Genomic DNA, 23445 nt, shown 5'->3' on the forward strand with positions numbered 1-23445 from the left:
ACTTGAAAGGGTTCAGAAAAGATTTACAAGGATGTTGCCAGGGTTGGAGGATCTGAGCTACAGGGAGAGGCTGAACAGGCTGGGGCTGTTTTCTTTGGAGCATCGGAGGCTGAGCGGTGACCTTATAGAGGTTTACAAAATTATGAGGGGCATGGATAGGATAAATAGACAAAGTCTTTTCCCTGGGGTTGGGAAGCCCAGAACTAGAGAGCATAGGTTTAGGGTGAGAGGGGAAAGATATAAAAGAGACCCAAGTGGCAACTTTTTCATGCAGAGGGTGGTACGTGTATGGAATGAGCTGCCAGAGGATGTGGTGGAGGCTGGTACAATTGCAACATTTAAGAGGCATTTGGATGGGTACATGAATAGGAAGGGTTAGAGGGATATGGGCCGGGTGGTGGCTGGTGGGACTAGATTGATTTGGGATATCTGTTCGGCATTGACGGGTTGGACCGAAGGGTCTGTTTCCATGCTGTACATCTCTACGACTCTAAAATAATTCTCTCAATCGTATCAATTCCTTTAATCATCTTAAACATCTCAGTTAAATAGTCCTTTAACCTTCTATACTCAAGTGAATGCAATCCCAGTCAATGCAATCTGTCCTCATAATTTAATCCCCTCTGCCAAGTATCATTCTGGTCAATCAATGCTACATTCAAGGCTCATCTATCCTTCCTTATATGCAGTGCACAAAATGGAGTGCAGTGCTCTGCATAACAAGAGCTTCCTTTAGCATGAACACAGCTTCTACCTTTTTGTATTCAGCCACTTTGAGATAAAGGCCAATGTTCCATTAGCTTTTTAAATTATTTTTGCACCTACCCAGTAATGATTTCTGTCCTTGTAATTCTAAATCTCTGTCCTAGCTTCACGCCATTTGATAAATAATCTGCTCTACCTTCCTTTAGTATAATACGAAAGACATCCCACAATTCCAAGGTCATTTGCCACTGTTTTCTCTATTAATGTAATCATTTGTGCCCTTTTGCACCTTCCAAATTCCAACTATGCTCTTTCAGCACCAACTAAATTGGAATCATCAGCAAATCTGGATATAGGGTTCCCTGTTCCTTTATCCAAGTCATTTATAAATACTTGAAAAACTGAGATCCCAGTACTGATCCTCAGGGAACACCAATAAGCACATCCTATCAGTTGGGAGTACATACCAATTATCCTTATCCTCCGTTTGAAATCTCCTAATCCATTTTCTATCTCCCTCCTGGTCTCAATTTTGTCTTATCCCTTATGTGGAACCTAGCTGAATATTTTCTAGATAATGTTCATAGACACTCCTTTATTCACCATTTGATACCTTTTCAAAAAAATTCAGCTAGGTCTGTTCGACATGGCTTACTCATTTTAAATCCAATCTGGCTCTTTATGTCTCATTCACATTAACCCAAGTATTCAAACTTTCCACCTTAAATTCTAATAACTTGCCTGTAACTGATGCAAGATGAACAGTCATATAGCTTCTTCCATTTCTTTTACCTCACTTGTAGCCTAATGATATGCATTTTCCCAATCACAAGAGGGTAATTCTTGAACTGGAGTTTTCAAAGGCATGACTGGAGCATTCGGATTTCCTTTCTATTTCTTTTAATATCCTAGGATGGCATCCATTTGACAATGGAGAGAATTTTGTTCCTTTTATTCTCTAGTCTTGGCTACTTCAACGTATGCTTGCTTGGTCTCCCTTTGCAAATTTGAAGGAAATCAAAACATTTTTGCCTGTGCCCTAACTCAGACTGCGTTTGACTCATGTTCACTAACCTAAATCAAGTAAGCCTTGATTTTAACATGCTTATTTTTGTTTTCAAATTCCTCATGTTCTTGCCTATCCACATGTCTGTAATCTCCTCCAGTTCCAACATTGGGATATCAAAGTTCATTTTTTTTTGGTATCTTCAGCATTGCCAATTTAAATTGCCCTCTCGGATTTCATCTCCAAACTTTTCTGCCTGTCTACTTCCTTCCCTTAAGACACTCTTTAAAAGGTATCCCTCCGATTTAGCTTTTGGCCATCTGAGATGTTAATTTCTGTGGCTTGGTGTCACATTTTGTTTTATAATGGTTCTGTGAAATGCCTTGAGATTTATAATGCTAAAAATGTTGAGTTATTGGATAGTCCTTTTTATTTCTCTAATACCTTTTGTTTTAAAGTTTAAGCCCCTCCTTAAAGTGCACTTTTATATTTCTCTGCCACTTTATCCTACTCTCCTTACTTTAAACAAAAGTGTCATATGCTTTTGTCTTTAAGGGGCCCACTTACCTCTTTGCCATCCTCTTTCTTTAAATATACCTGTAAAAACCTCCAGTGTGATCTTTGCTACTCATAATTTTTTCATGTATTTCCTTTACCAGCTCATGCTAATTTTCTTTCACCTGTGCAATTGAAAAAGCTTTTGCTTTTCATTTTATATTATCATCCACTAGTGAAAACATTTAATCTTTTTTCACTGTATTGTGGTACTATGGCAGCCTCTGCTCTGGAATGAATGTATAGCTGGAGATTGCTTCTTGAATACCTGATCAGAACTTGAAGAACGTACTTAGTTGAGGTTTTTAAAAGCTGTATGCAACTTCCTTAATCTGAAAGAGAACTGAGAAATCCTTTAAAGGAGGTTGCATGAGCTTGACTCTGCGAGGAGCATAACTTCGCTGCAATGTTAAACTAGCTTCACGAGTACTCATGTTTGTGCTTTTGATCTGTTTAAAAGTTTTATTTCTGGGAAAGGAACTCTGCAAGTCTGTAAACTTTTGCCTGGGTGGAAGTCGTCCAATCTGAGCAAGGCAATATGAATGAGATAATGTTTGATACTGGAGCTTCAGAACAATAGCTGCAGTATAAATACATTCTCAGTCTCAATGATTTTGAAGTAAATTGTTTTGTGTTCATGCCATAATATTGCAAATCTTCCCTGATTTCCTTCAATCATAGCTGTATTCCAACATGAGTGAACTGTGCTGTTTTAACTGAAAATTTCCTGGAGTACAAGATGAAAACAAAACTAAGATAGTAGACAAAGTGTCAAGGTGGAAAAATATTTCATATGCATTTTATAACACAAGGATGCAAGAGCTGATTTCGCTATGTGCGTAACTGGTGGGAACAGAGTTAGGACAGAGAGAAGCAAAGTGACAGAAATACTTTTCAAAAGAAGCAGCAAATGGTGCAACAGTTGTTTTATTTGGCATAATTAACCATCCAGTGCAATAAAATGAAAGTAACGCAAGGAGAGGCTACCAACAAACATCAGTATTTGAAGCCACAAAATTTTCCAGCTCGACCTGGATGTACAGGAAACAAATGAATCCCACCTATTTATTCTTCTGTCTTGCAATTATTACTGGATGACTGCGACAGTCATTAAATAAGCAGACAAAAGGAATTAAAAAAAATCTTTTACCCAGGGAATTTATCTAATTAGAGTTGGCAACACATTTCAACAAGAATTCAGATTTGTCCAACATCTGCATCTGACAGCTGTCTTTCCAAGCAGCTCTTGTCAATATAATTCTGGCAGATTGTGACCTGAATATCTTGATGGAAACAAGCAAATTTAGTTCAAATTAAAATACATGCCTAAAATAAAACAAACCTTTCTTGCAAGATTCTATTTTGCATTTTCTACCAAGTAGTTTTACAGTCGTCTTTAGACATAAGTGCATAACATTCATGGTAAGTATGTTTTAAGGTTTCAGTTTATTCTCAAACTTCTTGAAGAATACATTACTATGATTACTGTATGGCATCAACAGAACTAGTGGAATTGGACAACGTACTTTAGTTCAGATGACAAAACCTAAGGTCACTTTTTGAATAGAACAAAGCTAACTCTACACACGCACCTATTTTCCTTCCATTAAACACAAAATTGCATGCTGTTTTTGCTGAGAATAGATTTGAGCCCAGTTCTTCTGTATCAACTAATGGCAGTTCTCCCTGCCAATTTTAGACAGCAATATTGTTTCCAGTCAATGGTAGTTTTTTTTGGATTTATTACTTCAATAATTTAGAAAATGACTCTGAAAAAGTGGAATTTTGAAACAGGAATGAAATCATTGATGAATTTAAGAATGGATAATATTGTAACATGGGTAATAAAATAGAACCTGAATTAAATAACTGAAAGGGACATATCCATTGATGATAAATTAAATGGAAGTTTATTTTTAAAGATTTGATATTATTTTACCTTTATATCTGGAAATATTTGCAAAACAAGACTGTGAAAGCATAAAATTTGACACCAAAAGGATGAGAATTAGTTTTATTCAATTAGATGCAAGCTGAATGAACCTATGTCCTGGGGTACTCGTGCTATGTCCCTAGTATTTTTAGATAATTGAACCTATAAAATGCTGTGTCCCATTCTGCAGGCAGCTTTTGCTATCATTATTTTCAGTAGCTTCCAGACATCTGTGACGTGTGGAAACTTATGCATTGAAAGTCTTTCTATTTTTCCCAAGTAAGGCATTATTCGAGGAAAGGTTATGTTGCGGTTCATGATAATTGTATCACTTAATTAATGAAGACAAAAAAAATTCAAACAGTGCACCTCAAGAGAACAAAAATAGCACATACTTCAAACAAAAGTGAAAGCTATTCAATTAGAAAATTCTCCTATGCTAATACCTCAATTTAAAAAAGACATTTCAATTTAACATTTGTCCACACGTCTTATGTGTCAACTAACATGAGTTAACAAATAAGCAGCATATTTGGAACCATGTCCACAAGTATGCTTGTTTCCATGGATTCTGTAACCTGATAAAAGAAGTAATTTGATTAAGAAATGTAATTTAAATGGCAGAGTCCACAAGAACTACAATATCCATCATTCCTAACCAGTTCCTTCCTTTCAATTTGCTGTCAGTCTAGGTTAAATCTCAACACGTAGACCACAGAAATATTTGTGAAACATTTTAACAGAGTGAAGTTCTTTTTTCAATTTCTTTCGGGAATACAAAGGGCACATTTTGTCTCCAGTATCTTACAGCATCTTCCACATCTGAGTTAACATCTTACTTTGGATAACCCAGAGAAGGAAGAAAACCTCTTCTGGTTAATGCAAAATATGACAAGATCTTGAATCTGGCCATATTAGACACTTGAAGCTTGCTTATTGATTTAAGCTAATTTAAAGGAACATTGTTGAAGGTAGACTGTTAGTTGCATAGTTTAGAAATGGTTTTCCTCATTCTTCATATTAAATTCTGATCTCGGTCTACTTTGTGCAAGTAAGAACTCTGTTGTATGTCAGTAGTTCGGAAAATAGCTGGTATATTGCTCCTCGGAAAGTATATTAGATGGATTCAAAAAGTATTACAGCACTAAAATGGTGAGCTCTCAAATTTCTTAGTGCTACTCTTCAAGTTTTATCTTATTTCCATAATTAGATCTTTCAGGAGTTGGTTAGCTCAGGTAGGTGAACAGCCAGTTTGAGAAGCAGAGTGATCCTGACAGTGTGGGTTCAGTTCCCACACCAGCTGAGGTTACTATGAAGAACTCCCATTCTCAACCTCTCCCTCTGCCTGAAGCTTGGGACGCTCAGGTTAAATCGCCCCAGGTCATATCTCTGTCTAATGAGACCAGCCCTACGATCTGGTAGGACAACTGCGACTTTACTTCTGTCTGTTTTTTTGTTAAAATCAGATCTTTGAAGATCATAAACCTTTCTAAATAGTTTTTAGCATTTGTTTAAATACTTTTCCAGCAGGAAGATGTTTTGCTCTTATACAGCACCAACTGACAGAAGGGGAAGGCTTTAAAATGTCATTGCGCTACTAAGGTCAAATATAGTATTTTAGTCTTGCATATTAAATAGTCTCAAGTTACTCAATACCAATTTTTCTCAAACAAAGAATTTTAATCATGTGGCTCATACTTCAGGAGATTCAATAAGAAGAAATTGGAACTGGCATGAAGTGTCTACTTCTGATGCCTAGAGCAAAGGGCTAAATATGCAAACATAGTTTAATTATGAAATCTCTGGAACCAATGGCAGGCCTAGAATTATATTCCTTGTGCAGAAAATTTGATTGACATTAAGAATTAATCAATTGTCAGAAACTGGATTCCTGCTTTACACAATTTTTGAGGAAAACAAATGCTTATGCTATTGTTAACTTCAATCCAGAGGAAGAAACCTTGAGTTAATCTGATTTTTCCTGATGGCCCCAGTTTTCTAGTGGATGTGTTGAGAACAACAGTTGAAAGCCAACCCTGCATGCTATTTGGCCTTGACCATACAATTTATTGTTGCTTCAGGCTTTCTGGATTGCTCAAGCTGCTGGAACATCAATTTCTTGGATCTCCAAAAGAATTTGGCAGAACATGCACAGCACAAAATACAGTAAAATGCAGCAGAGGCCTTAGCTGTGGCCATCTGTCACACGAATTGATGCAGACTTTAGAGCCAGAAATGGATACACATTGGGAAAGCACAGAAAACATCATTTGTAAGTACAACATTGAAAATAATTTTCAAGACCACAATCAATTGTTATGGTGGTATGGCTAGAGAAATGACTTATCCCACTTTTGAAATCTAATATAGATAATGAGGAGAAAAAAAATGAAGTTGCACCTTATACAGATACTTTATTAGGATGAAAGGTAGAGATATTTCAAATTATTTAATGAATGCAATTAAAACAAAAATGAAAGCTGCATTTCCCACAGAGCTTACAATGAATTAAAGGGCTTCAATGTCTGGAAGCAAAATACTTAGCATGACTTTTACTGGAATCCATGTGATACTTCACATTTTTCTTGCATAGCCATTCTCAAAACTGGTCTCATGCTATAATTCCTAGCACATTATTGAACAAATCATGTATAGCTTAAGAGTTATAGGTCCCCATTATGCTAAAGGATAAAATTATATAGTGAATGAATTTTGTTCAGTTAAATAAACCCGCACATGCTAATTTATTATCCGTTATTCCAACATGTCGATCTCTGGACATAGAGTGCCCTATAAGACAGTTTTGCTGCAGATCCCCTATTGAACAATATGAAATTGCTGCTAAAATCACTGCAGCAAGATGTCATTTTCAAAATTCAAATCCAACTTTTACAAGTAGCCAATAAATATTTGCATGCTACTTCATCAAATTTCTTATCGACATTCAGTGTTCAAATGTGGGTCATGTTTTTCTTTAATAAATTAAGATAAAAGACAAATTCTTGTATTTTTAGCACCACCTCTGTAAAAAAAAATAAGTCAAGATCTTGATGGAACAGACTGTCCTCAATACAATTCAAAGTTTTCCCTCGCAATCATTAGTTATCTAAATTCATTTAAATCTTTATCATCAAAAGCGTTGGGAATATTCAACTACTGACACTCAACTTTTGAAAAGTACAATTATACCCATTCCATCACAAAGACGATCTGCTTTCACCTTTGTAACATAACACCTCTCTGGCCATGCAGCTATCCATTTTCTACTGGCATTCTCACCTATGCTTTTGCTACCTCTTGATTAAATTATTTTAATGTTTGCCTGAAAGATCTCCCACCATCTAAAAACTTAAACATTCAAAATTCATTACTTGCAACAAGTCATACCACTGTATTCCAACTTGCACTTGTTCCAATCCCTAAAAATTGGATCAAAATTAGTTGTCCTCCTCATCTCTGTAACCTTCTGCAGCCCGTCAACCCGCCAAGAATGCGAGGTTCTTCCAACCACGGTCTCTTGTCCATCCCCAGCACCTTCAGCTCACCGTTGGCAAATATGCCTTTGGCTGCCAGGGTCATAAGCATGATTATATCATCCCTAACCAACTCTATTCTTCCCTTCTCCTTTAATACACTCCTTACATCCCTTTAACCAAACTTGCCCTAATGTCCTCTTGTTTGCAGTAGCAATTCTTGTCACTTTGATTAATGAGGTAAAATATTTCAAGAATTTCAGTGCAGAAAGAGACAAGTTGGTCTATCGAGTCTGCATTCACCTCTGAAGAGCATCCTATACCTATATCCTATCCCTGTAACCCCGCATTGTACCACGGCCAACCCATCTAGCCTACACATCCCTGGTCACGAAGAGAAAGTGAGGACTGCAGATGCTGGAGATCAGAGCGGAGTGTGGGTGCTGGTAAAGCACAGCAGGTCAGGCAGCTTCGGAGGAGCAGGAGAATCGATGTTTTGGGCAAGAGCCTTCAAAGGGCACTGCAGACGATTTAACAGTCAATCTACCTAACCTACATATCTTTGGACTGAGAGAGGAAACCTACGTAGACATGGGGAGGATGTGCAAACTCCACACAAGAGTCACCCAAGGTTGGAATTGAAGCCGGTCCCTGATGCTGTGAGGCAACCATGCTAACCACTGAGCCACCATGCTGCCTTAAAAAAATCACATAACTTTGTTATGCCCTGCAAACTTACATCACGTTTGCTTAATAAGACCATAACATACAGGAGCAATTTAGGCCATTTGGTCTGCTCCAATATTCTAACATGGTTGTTGTGCTCCAAACTCTATTCTTCTGTCTTCTCCCCATAACCTTTGATCCCCTTACTACTTAGGAAGCCATTTGCATCTTAAATACAGTGACTGGGCCCACAGCCTTCTATGCAATGATCACCACAGGGCTGAAGAAGTTCCTTCTCATCTCAGTTCTAAAGGATCATCTGTTCACCATGAGGCTATACCATTGGGTCTGAATCTCTCCTACTAGCTGAAACATCTTCTGTATGCGTACTCTATCGAGGCTTCTCAGTATTCTGTAAGTTTCAATGACACAGCCCATCATCTTTCTAAATGCCATCAAATACAAACCTAGAGTCCTCAACCACTCATATGACAAGCTCTTCATCCCTGGGATCATTCATGTAAAACTCCTCTAGATTCCCTTTTAAGGCCAGCAAATGCTTCCTTAAATACAAGGCCCGAAACTGTTCACAATATCCCAAATGCACTTTGATGAGAGCCTTGCACAGTCTCAGTAGTACATCTCAGGTCTTGTATTCTAGACCTCTTGAAATGAATGCTAACATTGCATTTATCTTCCTGCCAATTGAACTTGCATGTCAACCTCAAGAGAATCCTGAACTAGGATTCCAACGTTATGTTTGTGCTTCAGATTTCTGAAGCCCTTCCCATTTAGAAAATAGTCTACACTTTCTATTTTTCCTCCTACAAGGCATAATCTTTCACTTTCCCACATGGTATTCCATCTGCCACTTCTCTGCTCTCACTCCTCGTCTATCCAAGTCACTCTGCAGCATCATTTCCTCAACACACATTGTCCCTCCATCTATCTTTGTATCACCTGCAAACGTAGCAACAATGCCCTCAGCTCCTTTGACCCGACTGTCAACATATAACATGAATATATGCAGACCCAACATGGACCCTTGCAGACCACAAGTCACTGGCTGCCATCCTGAAAAAAATCCTGTTTATCCCTATTCTCTACCAGTCAGCCAATCCTCTAATCCATGCCACAATCGCATCCCTAACTCGATGAGTTCTCATCTTATTTAAAAGCTTCCTACGTGGCACCTTGTCAAAGGAAATCCAAATTGATCATGTCCACTGACTCTCCTTTGTCTAGCTTGATTGTTACCTCCTCAAAGAATTCTAACAGATTTATCAGGCATGACCTCCCCTTGATGAAGCCTGACATTACCATGTAGTTCCCAAGTATTCTGTAATCTCATGCATAACAATGGACTCTAAAATCTTATGAACAACAGAGGTCAGGTATAGTTTCCTTTCTTCTGCCTCCTTCCCTTCTGAAACAGGGGTGTTCCATTAGCCATTTTCCAGTCCTCTGGGACCTTGCCTGATAATACCAAGAACAAACTCTGATTAGTCAATGTCTATACTCATACTCAAGAATATTTTATATGATTTCCAAGAAAAGGAATGAAACTTAGCGCTTTAGGTCACTCAAGGTTAAGTCATTATCTTCAATTTACCCAATATAATTATGTCTAGATTCAGAGTCTTCAACATATCCAAGAATGTATTTAACCTCAATCTCTTTTTCAAGGATTCATTAAACTCAATCTAATATCAAAATATTATTGAATGTCTACTGTCTGCTATTGCAACTACACTCAAGCAGACACATGGTGATATCCATTGGGTATGACTTGATAACATGACTGACGCCATCCAGCATCTGTAATTGCTCTTAATATTCTGTGAATATTGCATTCATATAAGAATAGGCCTTGCACATTGAGGACAAGGACATATATTCCTTCAGAACTGAAATAAGAGCTTTCAGGAATTACTCAGTATTATTTCTTCGTATAATACAATTTTGCATATTAGCAGTTAGCTTGCTCAGTCAGTGAGACAGACAACATGGTATTCCACAAGAACATTCTTAAATTCCTGTTAGTGTACTGGTAGGTGGCATTGTGACTTTAAAAATCAATGCACCATGTACAGTTACATTGAGCTGTCCTGCTTGTCCAGCTAAGCAAATTGTTTTCGTAATGAGGAAGTTATTGCATTATTTAGAATTAGTAACAACATAGTAGTACAAATGTGGCCAACAGATCAAATTGATCATCTGACAGTTCTAAGCACCTCTTCCAATTGTTGAGCTGGTAACAGCAGTAAGTATACAAGTAAGGAGAGTCCTGGTTGTGCTTACTCTTTTACGTTCAACCAGTTGAACACTGGTGGGGCAACTGAAAGGACCTTACAACTGGCCTTATTGCTGAGCTTAGTGAAACAAATAAAATAAAAACATTTAGCTGTGATGCTGCCACAACTGTTCAACTGTTTGCTCTGGTAACTTGGGTCACAGATCAAGAATTGTCTCTTGTATTAAAATGGGAACAAGAGAGACCAAAAATAGTAGTAAATTGCTCTGAAAAAGGCTGGAAGATAGCAATTTATTTTTAATGTAGAGACGTGGCATTGGGGCTTCATTTATTCTTAAGCATCAGAGTTGCAATACCTCTTTTCCACAGAATAAAAGACACAAAATTATTTTGCTTTTCTCTGAGGTTTTGGAAGTACTTTAAAAGATCCATGGAATGCAAAAACAAGTCTACACAGTTAATGAACAAATAAATATATAAAGTATAAGATGACTGTTCAAACACAAAGCAAACAAAAAAATTGAAGATTTAACATCGCTGTTCTAATGTTATTTTTCCAATATTATCCAAGGGTGGGGGTGGAATATTTCCAGAAGTACTTTTTAATGCCTTTGACAGTGACAGAATCTATAACAACAAATAATCAGCTCTAGAAAAAAGAAGTTACCATGTGGAATCATCTAGTTACAAGATGTCAAGCTTCTCATGTCAGTTGTATAAAAATTTCAGACATCGCTGGGTTGCAGCATGATATTACTAATGGCCATTTGGCTAGAACAGGAAGTTGTGTTGTGAAAAAAAAATGTTGTTCAAGAGTTCTTGTACAATTTAAGACTTCAGTGAACTCTTCAGAGACAGCTGGATATCTTATAGGGCTGCGTGAATCTTCATGAAATTCCAAATGATTTTTAATATTGCTTCCCGATAGTCTGAAAGAACCTTACAATTGCTCTTAAAATTTTTTAATAATTAATTCATAGAAAGTAAACAGCGCAGCCCAGGCCTGCATTAATTGTATACTCCTAAATGCCCTTGCAAAAATAGAGGTGAACTGCTCTCTTCAAACACAGCAGTCCATGTGTTGGTACATCCCCAATGCCAATCGGAAGGGACTTCCAGGATTTTGACCCAGCAATACTGAAGGTACAGCAATACAATCAGAATTGTGTGGGGCCTGAAGGGCACTTACAGGTGGTGATATTCCCATTCATGTGCTGCCATTGTCCTTTCAGGTGTGTGACATTGCAGGTATATAAGGTGCTCTGTAAGTAGCCTTGGTGAGTTGCTGCAGTGCATCCTGCACGTGGTGCACACTGTTGCCATTGTACATTGGGACTGGAAAGACTGACTGCTGCAGACGTTAGATGGAATGCTTTGTCCTGGATGTGTTAAGCTTCTTCAATGTTGTTAGAGTTACACCGATCCAGGTAGGTGGAGAATATCCCATCGCACTCCTGACTTGTCCTTGAAGATCAAGAACAGGTTTTAAGTATCGAGGAGGGGAATGACTCACCATTGAATTTTGAGCCTCAGACCAGGTGTTGAAACCATTGTATTTTTATGGCTGGGCCAGTTCAATTTCTTGTCAATGGTAACCCCTGAATCCAAATAGTGGAGATTTCAGCAGTGGTGATGCCATTGAATATCAAGGAGTGATGATTGAATTATCTCTTGTTGGAGGTGTTCACTGCCCAGTACTTGTGTGGTATGACTATTACTTGCCAAGCATGAGTGTTTTGTGGATCCTCCTCCATTTGAACAGGAACTGCTTCAGTATCTGAACAGTTGCTGAATACAGCAATCATCAGTGAATACCCCCAATTCTGGTCTTACGATAGATAGGAGGTCATTGATGAAGCAGCTGAAGGTTTACAAGCCCAGAACACTGAATGGAGAAATTGGGGCTCTTGTAATAATAGTAGTAGTTCTTTTCCTGCCTCTGAGCCACAGATTTGAGTTTGAATCCCACTTGCTCCACAGTGAATCATAACACATCTGAACATGTTGATTAAAATATCTAAACTGAGGAACTGAGACAGATATGATTGGCTTGAACAACGGCACTACTTTTATTTGTGTCAGGTTTGATTCCAATTAGTGACAGTTACTTCAGCTTTGTTAGGGCACCTTGATTTCATGCTCAAATGCTGTCTCAATGTCAAGGGCAGTGACCCTCACTGTCCACGTTTGGACCAAGGCTGTAACGAGGTTAGGAGCTAAGTGGGCAGAAATTGGCTTGGTCGGGTAGAGATTGGTTTGGTTGAATTTATCATGCTGTGCGTGTACAAGATATGTGGGCACTTGTTCACATTGTTAAGTAGATGCCTTTGTTCTGGCTGTATTGGAAGAGCTTGGTTAGGGTTGCAGCAAGGTCTGGAGTACAGCAAGGTCTGTAGGAATATTGTCAGGGCCTTTGCAACATCCAGCACCTTCAGCAATTTCTTTATTTCACATGGCATTAACTGAAGTGGGCCTGGCATCTGTACTGATGGGGACCTCTTAGGGAGACAGGGTTGGATCTTCCATTTGTACTTCTGGCTGAAAATGCAAATGTTTCAATCTTGTCTTCTGCTATCATTCAGGATAGAAATATTTGTGCAACCTCCTCCTCCAATGAGTTATTTAAATATCCACTGTCAAATCGTCCAATGTAGTTGTCCATTCACAACTTGATGATGAGGTCACTTAGCTCTGAGCAGGACATGATGTTTATGTTGTTTGGCAAGCAGGGATCAGCTTCAAAGAAGAGTGGGATGGACATGCCAGCATGAATACCAGGTATAACTAAAAAAATGAGATTCTCCCAGGTGAATCTACAACTCAGGATTTGCTTGGAAACATGACATTATGGAAAACTGCCTACACATGCACCAGTCTTGGTGAAGGATATTGAAATCCCCCAGATTACATTCTGTTGCATGTGTTGAGGGAGGCTTTCAAGGTGTCAGTGGTTGCACTTCCTCTGCCCTCCTAGTCTTTATCATTAACTTAGGGAGCCTTATGTCAGGTACGTAGACAATGTGAGCCCACTCATCACTGCTAGTCGTGCGTGACCATTGCCTCCATACTAAGGATATTTGCCTGGGATTTTGTGAAGGGTGCACTGGTGATAACTCTCCAGGGACTTGAGAGGTCTGCTGTACATGGTCCATGTTTCAGATGAGTACAGAAAGGTGGGGATCATGGCCTTGTAAACCATGAACCTGGTGCTGTATTTGAGGTGACCAAAGGCTGTAGTGGTGTGCTGAAGTTAATATTAGACTTAATTGGCACTGTCTGCTTGCACCAAGAGGAGGCTCCCAATGGAAGATGATTCATGCTGTCGAAGGACACACTGTGGATTTCTTTGCCTTCTAGTGAAGGACAGTGTGAAGTCAGAGGATTGGAAAGCCTACAAAGACCAACAGAGGAGAACAAAGAAAGAAATAAGGAGTGAGAAGATTATATGAGGGTAAGTTAGCCAGTAATATTAGGAAAGATTGCAAGAGTTTCTTCAGATATATAAAGGACAAAAGAGATACAAACGTGGACAATGGGCCGCTGCAAAATGATGCTGGAGTAGTAGTAATGGAGAACAAAGAAATGGCTGACGAACTGAATAAATTCGGTGTGTCAGTCTTCACGATGGAAGACATGAGTAATATCCCAAAACTTCAAGAGATCGATGGGGGTATCACCAAGGAGAAGGTGCTAGAAAAACTGAAAAGTCTGAAAGTGGATAAATCGCTGAGACCAGTTGGGCTCTATCCTAGAGTTCTGACGGAGATAACTGAAGAGATAATGGAGGCTTTAGTAATGATCTTTCAGATATCACTGGAGTCAGGGAGGGTCTCAGATGATTAGAAAATCACTATTGTAACATCCCCGGTATAAGAAGGAAGCCAGGCAAAAGACAGGAAATTGTAGGCCAATTAGCCTGAGCTCAGCTGTTGGCAACATTTTGGAGTCCATTGTGAAGGATGAGATTTTTGAATATTTGGAAGGGCATGGTAAAATAGGGTAAAGTCAGCATGGTTTTATCAAGGGGAGGTCATGTCTGAAAATTCTGTTAGAATTCTTTGAGGAGATAATGACCAGGTTAGACCAAAGAGAGCCAATGGATGTTTTCTATCTGGATTTCCATAAGGGTTTGATTAAGGTGCTGCACAGGATGCTGCTGAGTAAGATAAGGGCCCATGGTGTTAGAGGCCAGGTACTAGAATGGTTAGAAGATTGGCTGTCTGGCAGAAAGTAGAGTGGTGATAAAAAGGGTCTTTCTCAGGATGGAAACCGGTGACTAGTGGTGTTCTAGGGTCAGTATTGGGACCACAACTTTTCACTTTATACATGAATGATCTGGATAAAGGAATTGAGGGCATTCTGGCTAAGTCTGCAGATAATACAAAGGTAAGTGGAGGGGCAGGTAGCATTGAGGAGGCGGGAAGCTGCAGAAAGATTTAGACAGGTTAGGAGAATGAGTAAAGTAGTAGTAAATGGAATACAATGAGGGAAAGTATGAAGGCATGCATTTTGGTAGGAAGAATACAGGCATGTACTATTTTCTAAATGGGGAGAAAATTCAGAAATCTCAAATGCAAAAGGACTTGAGTCCTAGTCCAGGTTTCTCTTAAGGTAAACTTGCAGTTTGAGTCAGTAGTTAGGAAGGCAAATACAATGTTGCCATTCATCTCAAGAGGACTCGAATATGAAAGCAGGGATGTACTTCTGAGGCTTGAGAAGGATCAAGTCAGACTATATTTAGAGCATTATGAGCAATTTCGGGCCCCATTCCCCAGGAAAGACGTACTGGCCTTGGAGTAGGTCCAGAGGAGGTTCACGAGAATGATCCCAAGAATGAAAGACTTAACATATGAGAAATGGAGGACTCTGGGACTATACTCAGAGTTTAGAAGATGAGGGGGGAATCTGATTGAAACTTTCAGAATACTGAACGACCTGGACAGAGTTGACATTGGGAAGATGTTGCTATTGGCAGGAGAGACAAGGGTCCAAGGGCACAGCCTCAGAGTAAAGGGAAGACCTTTTAGAATGGATATAAGTAGAAACTTCTTTCGCTAGAGAGTGGTGAATCTGTGGAATTCATTACCACAGAAGGCTGTGGTGGCTAGGTCATTTAGTATATTTGAAACAGAGATAGATAAGTTCTTGATTGCCAAGGAGATCAAAGGTTATAGGGAGAAAGTGGGAAAATGGTGTTGAAAAACCTATCAGCCACGACTGAATGGCAAATTGACTTTATGGGCCGAATCTCTGCTCCTATGTCTTATGGACATCTAGAATCAAGCCCATTACCTCATATACCTCAGTGAACGTGTCAATGATGGCTCTTAACTTAGCCTCAGTGTGCATACATATAAGTGTCATCTGCAGACGGCAGTTTGATGACAGAAGTTGAAGTGGTTTTGGTTTGGAGGTGAAGGTTGAACAGTTTTCCCTTGAGCTGTAGAGAGCTCCACTCCAGCTGCAAGCTTCATACAGATGCAGTAGAGTGCTACTACAAGGAATATGGAGAAGTATGCTGGTACAATGACATGACCTCGGTTTGCACTTATATTGCCTCTATGGTGGACACATTAGTGAGGATCACGGCTTGCACATCATCAAGGAGACTGGTGATTAATTTCTGTGGGCAGTTGAATTGGAGTCAGACATTCCAAAATCCTCACAGTTACAGAGTCAAAGGCCTTTTGTGAGATCAAAGGAGGCCAGTAGACTGGTTGGTGCTGCTCTCTGCACATGTTTTGGATCTGTTGGGCAGAAAATAGCCTGTCTTCATGTATGCAGCAAGGAGCTCTTCAGCTACTGGGAGTCAGCAGTTGAGGATTCTCACGATAACTTTTCCGAAGGTGGGCAGTAAGGAAATGCCCATGTAATTTCCACAATTGAAGAGGTCAAAATTAGGGTGTCTGAGATTCCCCCACATGCTCTCTTTTTTCCAGAAAAGAGTACTTGTGTTAAAGATTGTGTCGAGGTTGAAGAAATCCTCGGTTTTCTCTCCAATGGGGACTGACTGCCTCTTGGTCTCAGAGGAGCGACTTTCCATTTTTGATTCTCAATTCCCTGGCTACTCGAATCATAGATGGCTTTCTTTGAGTTGAAGAAACTGTGCATATTGTGGTTGTCAGCAAGTTATCGAGTTTCCTGCAATGTTTCTACCCTTTAAGTCTTTGTTGCACCTCAGCCTTCAGTTGCCTATAGACTTGTTACCTTTTGCTCAAGTTTGGTGAAGTTGCCAGTTAAGGAACACCTTGTACTTGCAATGTAGGAGATCCTGGATCGCCTGATCATTCTCAAATGAGTCTTGGTCTTTCCTGGTTGAAAGGCCAAGCATCTTCATGATGAAGGGCCAGGTAGTGAGGGCACTATGTGGTTCTAGCACATTGGTTAAGAGGAATCACCTGAGTAAGTCTTTCTACTCAGGTTCTTTGAGTCCAGCAACAATGAATCTCCTGATAGAGCAGTTTCTGCCTCTGCTAGTTTGGGACCACGTTGATGGAGATAGTAGAGCAGACCAGCAGTTGTCAGCTCCAGTTAAGGCGCAGGTGATGCAGCTATCTTTGTGGTCCTTCACTAATACTGTGATGTAGTCTATTTGGTGCCAGTGCATGGGGCGGGGTTTGTCATGAGATCTTGTGCTTGCTCCTCTGATGAAACAAGGTGTTTGTTATGAAGAGGTTATGTTCTAGGCACTTAGTCGGGAAAAGAACTCCACTGGAGTTTGGTTTCCCTGTGTCTTTGTTGCCTACCACACCATACCAAAGGTTTGCGTCCATCACAATTCTGACACTGAAGTCACCAAAGAGAATCAACTTGTCCCGCTTGGGGATGCAGGACAAGAGTTAGTTGAGGCTGGCGTAGATTGTCTAATGTGCCGGTTCTAGGATTAGGGCAGTGATGGTGACAACCACAATGTCCTGTTTCTACAGCGTAAGCTGTAGGGTAATGAGGCACTCCCTCCCAGCTGTATATGTGTGCCACAACCCCAGTGAATCTGCCCTTCAGGTTGGGCAGAACATACTCAGGGACGATGATGAGGGTGTCTGCACAGTCCTTTTCACAGAATCAGACCTTACAGAGAATGTTGGGGGTGCTCAACATCTGTGGGACAGCTTTTTCAATTTAGGCCTGTGGTCCTGGATGATGGAGAAAAGAACTTTGGAAGGTCGAGAGAGTCATGTGTGCCATCGTCATTTCTGGTGCTTTGGTAGACACTGGGTAATTTGTCCAGTTTCATTCCTTTTATTAGACAAAGCTGTCGTTTGACAAAACTGAAAGCTTGCGAGGTATTTTAAGAGTCAACCATATTGCTGTGATCTGGAATCTCACAGAGCAGGTGAAGGGGGGCAGATACTCCTTCTCTAAAGGAGATTAATATGGACTTAATGTTAAAAAAATACTCATATAGGATCAAAAATGTCCAGAATTAGAAACAACAGAAATCTTTGTTAGAGCAAGGATTTTGAGAAAACTTCATTTAAACGTAGAGCTGGAGGGAATTAAGTAGATAGCTTAGAAAGGAGGAACAGCATCAAAATAGTCCGCCATCAACAAGAGTTAAAGGCTGTTTTTGGAAGATATTATTGCAGAAGTAGTGTGATAAATTATAGGATGCAATTTATAGATCAGAGTTCTAGATTTAGCATTTTAAATTCTATGCATTGAAAGTTTGTGAGAAGATTTGTAGCTCGGGTGCTCGTTGTTGTGGTTCTGTTCACCGAGCTGGGAATTTGTGTTGCAGACGTTTCGTCCCCTGCCTTGGTGGCATCCTCAGTGCTTGGGAGCCTCCTGTGAAACGCTTCTGTAATCTTTCCTCTGGCATTTATAGTGGTTTGAATCTGCCGCTTCCGGTTGTCAGTTCCAGCTGTCCGCTGCAGTGGTCGGTATATTGGGTCCAGGTCGATGTGCTCATTGATTGAATCTGTGGATGAGTGCCATGCCTCTAGGAATTCCCTGCTGTTCTCTGTTTCGCTTGTCCTATAATAGTAGTGTTGTCCCAGTCGAATGCATGTTGCTTGTCATCTGCGTGTGTGGCTACTAAGGATAGCTGGTCGTGTCATTTCGTGGCTAGTTGGTGTTCATGGATGCGGATCGTTAGCTGTCTTCCTGTTTGTCCTATGTAGTGTTTTGTGCAGTCCTTGCATGGGATTTTGTACACTAAATTGCTTTTGCTCATGCTGGGTATCGGGTCCTTCGTTCTGGTGAGTTGTTGTCTGAGAGTGGCTGTTGGTTTGTGTGCTGTTATGAGTCCTAGTGGTCACAGTAGTCTGGCTGTCAGTTTGGAAATGCCTTTGATGTATGGTAGTGTGGCTAGTCCTTTGGGTTGCGGCATGTCCTCGTTCCGTTGTCTTTCCCTTAGGCATCTGTTGATGAAGTTGCGCGGGTATCTGTTTTTGGCGAATACCTTGTATAGGTGTTCTTCTTTTTGCAGTTCTGGTGTACTGCAGTGTGTTGTGGCCCTTTTGAATAGTGTCCTGATGCAGCTTCGTTTGTGTGTTGGGGTAGTTACTTTCATAGTTTAGGACTTGGTCTGTGTGTGTGGCTTTCCTGTATACCCTTGTNNNNCTTTTGAATAGTGTCTTGATGCAACTTCGTTTGTGTGTGTTGGGGTGGTTGCTAGCGTAGTTCAGGACTTGGTCTGTGTGTGTGGTTTTCCTGTATACCTTTGTGGTGAATTCTCCGCTCGGTGTTCTCTGTACTATCACGTCTAGGAATGGGAGTTGGTTGTCCTTTTCTTTCTCTCTAGTGAATCGGGTTCCTGTGAGTGTAGCGTTGATGATCCGGTGTGTGTTCTCTATTTCTGTGTTTTTAATGATTACAAAGGTGTCATCCACATATCTGACCCAGAGTTTGGGTTGAATTTGCGGTAAGACTGTTTCAGAGCCCATCTCTGGACTCATAGCAGAAGCGGTAATGCAAAGATTAGAACAAACAGTCTTACCGCAAGTTCAACCCAAATTCTGGGTCAGATATGTGGAAGACACCTTTGTAGGGTGAAGAGGTATAGCTAGGATTGAGGCTAGCATTCATCTTGGTGATGAACTGAAAGTGCAATGTGAAGATCAAATCCTGTTCAAATAGGGTACTGGTGATTGTACCCTACTTCAGCCTGGATGAACAACTGAAAAGGTTACAGTATTGACATTCTGATGAAGGCCAAAACTGATGACTTCAGTTTCTTGGATGCAGTGAAGTCAAATCATATCTCATGCACAACTGACTGTCAAGATAAACAGTTTGACAGCAGAAAAGTATTAAGTGCAGTAATGGAGGAGAGAACAGTGTTTCTTCACCACACAATTCAAGGATGATCCTGTGAGAAAGGATACATTCCACAAAATGTCAACATATATGTAAGGAACAGCATGATGTGAAGTGAAGGGTTTTGCATTGAAAAGATACAGTTGCTGGATGAGGACAGGTCGAATAAAACTAGAGAAAGGCAGTCTTATTGAACTGGACCACGGATAAGAGGCAATGGTTATAGTGGTCAGCTTTGTTGAACTCTGCAGAGATGTTCAGAAGAGACATGAATAATGTACAACTTCCACAAACAGACATAACATCTGAGAATTAGACCATTACATAATTTGCATGCTTAGCTGTGTAGCTATAAACTTACAATTAAAGTCAAAAAACAAATTCTCACTGCTGTAGAGAGACATTGGGTGATATAAAAGACAACATCTAAAGTAGTGGACTCAACTGGGTTGTAATGAGCATATTTTCCATTCTATTCATTTTACTCTAATGAATAGGTTGGTTCATTCAAGCAATTTTGAAAGTCCAGATGTTTTACAAGTTGAATTTATTTTTGTCATGCAGTTATAGAACTGCTGCCTTTATCTACACTGTTACAAAATGAACACACCCAACACTGACTTGAATTGTGAGCAGGGTAGAAAGCAGGATTTGAAGATGACATCCTGGACTTCAAATGTTAACTCTGTCCACAGGTGAAGCCAGACCTGCTGAGTTTCTCTAGCACTTTCTGCCCTTGTTTCTGATAGGATTCATACTGGGAATCTGGGAGACAAAGGCAAGAAGCGCAAGGAGACTGATATATTCAAAGACTTGACAGAGAAACAGTACATTATGGGGTAAGCAGTTGAAGAGAACTGTTAGCTCAAGCACAAGCTTTTTTTGTGAAGGGCGCAATTGCATTAATTAAGAAAGAAAGAAGAAAGCATACGCTTGAACAAAGGAAGCATTTTACTATGCAGAATGGTTCATAGCCCAGAAAGGTATACAAGTAATCGATATTGAAGGAATAGAAAGAATGCTGTGCTTGAAGTAAAAGAGAAAGAGTTGAATTTTAAAAAACGTCACCCCAATTTTCAAATCCCTCGACAAACCTATCCTTGCTATTGTAACTTCCTCCAGGTCTATAACCTTTGTGATTTCTACACTTATCCAATTCTGGCTTCTTCTCCATTTCCAATTTTACACACTCCACCATTAGCAGGTTTCCTTTCAGATGCACAAGTCTTAAGCTATTGAACTTATTCAATTCCTATCTGCCTGCCCATTTCTTTTAGACAGTCCTTAAACCTACCTTTGTCTAAGCTTTTAGCTATTGGACCTAATATTTCCTTAAGTGGCTCAATACCAAATTTTGCTTGATGAAGCATAGAATCACAGAGTAGTATCATACAAGTGGTGGTGAATTGACTTAGAGTTTTGTAGATCTTTTACAAAGTAATCCAATTAGTTCCAATCCCCTATTCTTTATTCATATCATTGAACTTCTTTTCCTTTCAAGTCTTTTCTAACTTCCTTTTGAAGGATACTTTGAATCTGCATTCATAACAGTACATTGCAATCCTAACCACATGTCACAAAAAAAATGTCATATTGTCTCAAGTTCTTTTGTCTATCATCTTAAATCCCTGCTTTCCGATTGGAGAAATCTTCAGCAATAAGAAATGGAACATATCCAGTATGATGTAAAATACTTGAAAATTAAACAACTTTTACTCCCATTCAACAAAATTAAATACTTGAGGCAAAATTTTGTGCCCTCCTTATGGCACATTAAGGGGAGCATGGTGGAGACTACTCCAGTTAAGTCCATGTGGGAAGACTTACCAGTATCCAATTAATGCCTACTGAAGAGTATTAACCCAGCTGCAAGCATGGTTTGCCACATGGGTTGCACAACAACAACTGTATGTGTGTTCAGGTGAGATTCCTTGTTCAAAGGCAGGTGGTGCCTGATCAAAGGTTGCCCACCACCAAACCAAAAGTGTTGATGGAGAGGGGTCACTGAGAGCTGGCCCCCTGCATTCACTATACTGATGCTCCTCTCATCCCAAACCTGTTTCACTCATCTGTACCTGGTGTTGTCTTCAATCCTGGGTCTCAGGGTGACATAGCACGAACAGCACCCTGCCTCCCTAGTGGCACTGCCGAACAGGGAAGAGGTACTAGCCTGAGAGGTTTTGCATTTATATTTGTACATTCTAACATAGTGCTGTATAGCTATTTCTATTTAATTTCGAAATGTACATAAAATATTAATTTATCTGACTATAATTCTGGTTTTCTGGCCCAAGATAGATGTAACACCAACTTACATTTACCTGTGGTTTCACAAACACGTTACTGAAGACTGGATGATTTCAAGGCTTTGTGTGCTTGACAATATTCCACAAAGTGCAGGATACATACATTCCACCAAATACAAAAAATTCAAAGGGGCGGACTTGCTATCCACGCTGAACGAAATATGTGCTGGAAATTTTGGAAAATATTAAGATTGATAAGTCCCAGGGCAAGACCAGATTTATCCTAGGCTGCTCCGGGAAGCAAGAAAGGAGGTTGCTAAGCCATGGGTGTTGTACCGGAGGATTGGAAGGAGGTGAATGTTGTTCCTCTTTTCAAGAAGTGGAATAGGGAAATCTCTGACAATTACAGACCAGTCAGTCTTACGTCTGTGGTCAGCAAAGTTTTGAAAAGAATTCTGAGGGATAGGATTTATAACTATTTGGCAAAGCATAGTGTGATTAAAGGCAATCAACATAGCTTTGAGAGGGGCAGGTCATGCCTCACAAATCTTATTGAGTTCTTTGAGGAGGTGACGAGACAGGTCAACAAAGGTGGATGTGGTATATATGGACTTCAGCAAGGCATTTGATAAGGTTCCCCATGGTAAGCTCATTCATAAAATCAGGAAGTATGGGATACAGGGAGATTTGGCTATCTGGATTCAGAATTGGTTGGCTGACAGAAGGCAGAGAATGGTTGTATATGGAAAGTAATCTGCCTGGAGGTCAGTCTTGAGTGGTGTCCCGCAGGGCTCTGTTCTCAGGTCTCTGCTCTTTGTAGTTTTTATAAATGCCTTGGATGAGGAGGTTGAGGGGTGGGTTAGTAAATTTGCAGATGACACTAAAGTTGGAGGTGTCGTCGAAAGTATAGAGGGCTATTGCAGGCTGCAGCGTGACATAGACAGGATGCAGAGCTGGGTTGAGAAATGGCAGATGGAGTTCAACCTGGATAAATATGAAGTGATGCATTTTGGAAGGTCGAACGTGAATGCTGAATATAGGATTAAAGACAGGATTCTTGGCAGAGTGGAGGAACAGAAGGATCTGGATGTGCAAGTACATAGATCCCTCAAAGTTGCCACCCAAGTGGATAGGGTTGTTAAGAAATCATATGGTGTTTGGCTTTTATTAACAGGGGATCAAGTTTAAGAGCCACGGGGTTTTGTTACAGCTCTACAAGTCCCTGGTGAGACCACACTTGGAATATTGTGTCCAGTTCTAGTTGCCCTATGAGAAGAAAGATACAGAGGCTTTGGAGAGGGTGCAAAGAAGGCTTACCAGGATGCTGCCTGGACTTGAGGGCTTGCCTT

The 23445-nt window shown here is 40.0% G+C and overlaps 1 protein-coding gene across 7 annotated transcripts in view; it reads right to left on the minus strand.

Moving 5' to 3' along the window:
• The window catches only part of ralgapa2 (Ral GTPase activating protein catalytic subunit alpha 2), a 585975-nt gene that overhangs the window by 219358 nt on the left and 343172 nt on the right, over nucleotides 1-23445 (minus strand). The window contains exon 39 of one of the 7 annotated variants that reach the window (XM_043696534.1): nucleotides 8871-9814. The exons of the other annotated variants lie outside the window; for them this stretch is intronic. Within the exon in view, the coding sequence (XP_043552469.1) occupies nucleotides 9713-9814 (102 nt within the window). The 3' untranslated portion in view covers nucleotides 8871-9712. Of the gene's footprint in view, nucleotides 1-8870; nucleotides 9815-23445 lie in introns of those variants that run through there. 7 annotated transcript variants of the gene reach the window in all.

Source organism: Chiloscyllium plagiosum, chromosome 9 (genome assembly GCF_004010195.1).
Source record: "Chiloscyllium plagiosum isolate BGI_BamShark_2017 chromosome 9, ASM401019v2, whole genome shotgun sequence".
Taxonomy (NCBI): Eukaryota; Metazoa; Chordata; class Chondrichthyes; order Orectolobiformes; family Hemiscylliidae; genus Chiloscyllium; species Chiloscyllium plagiosum.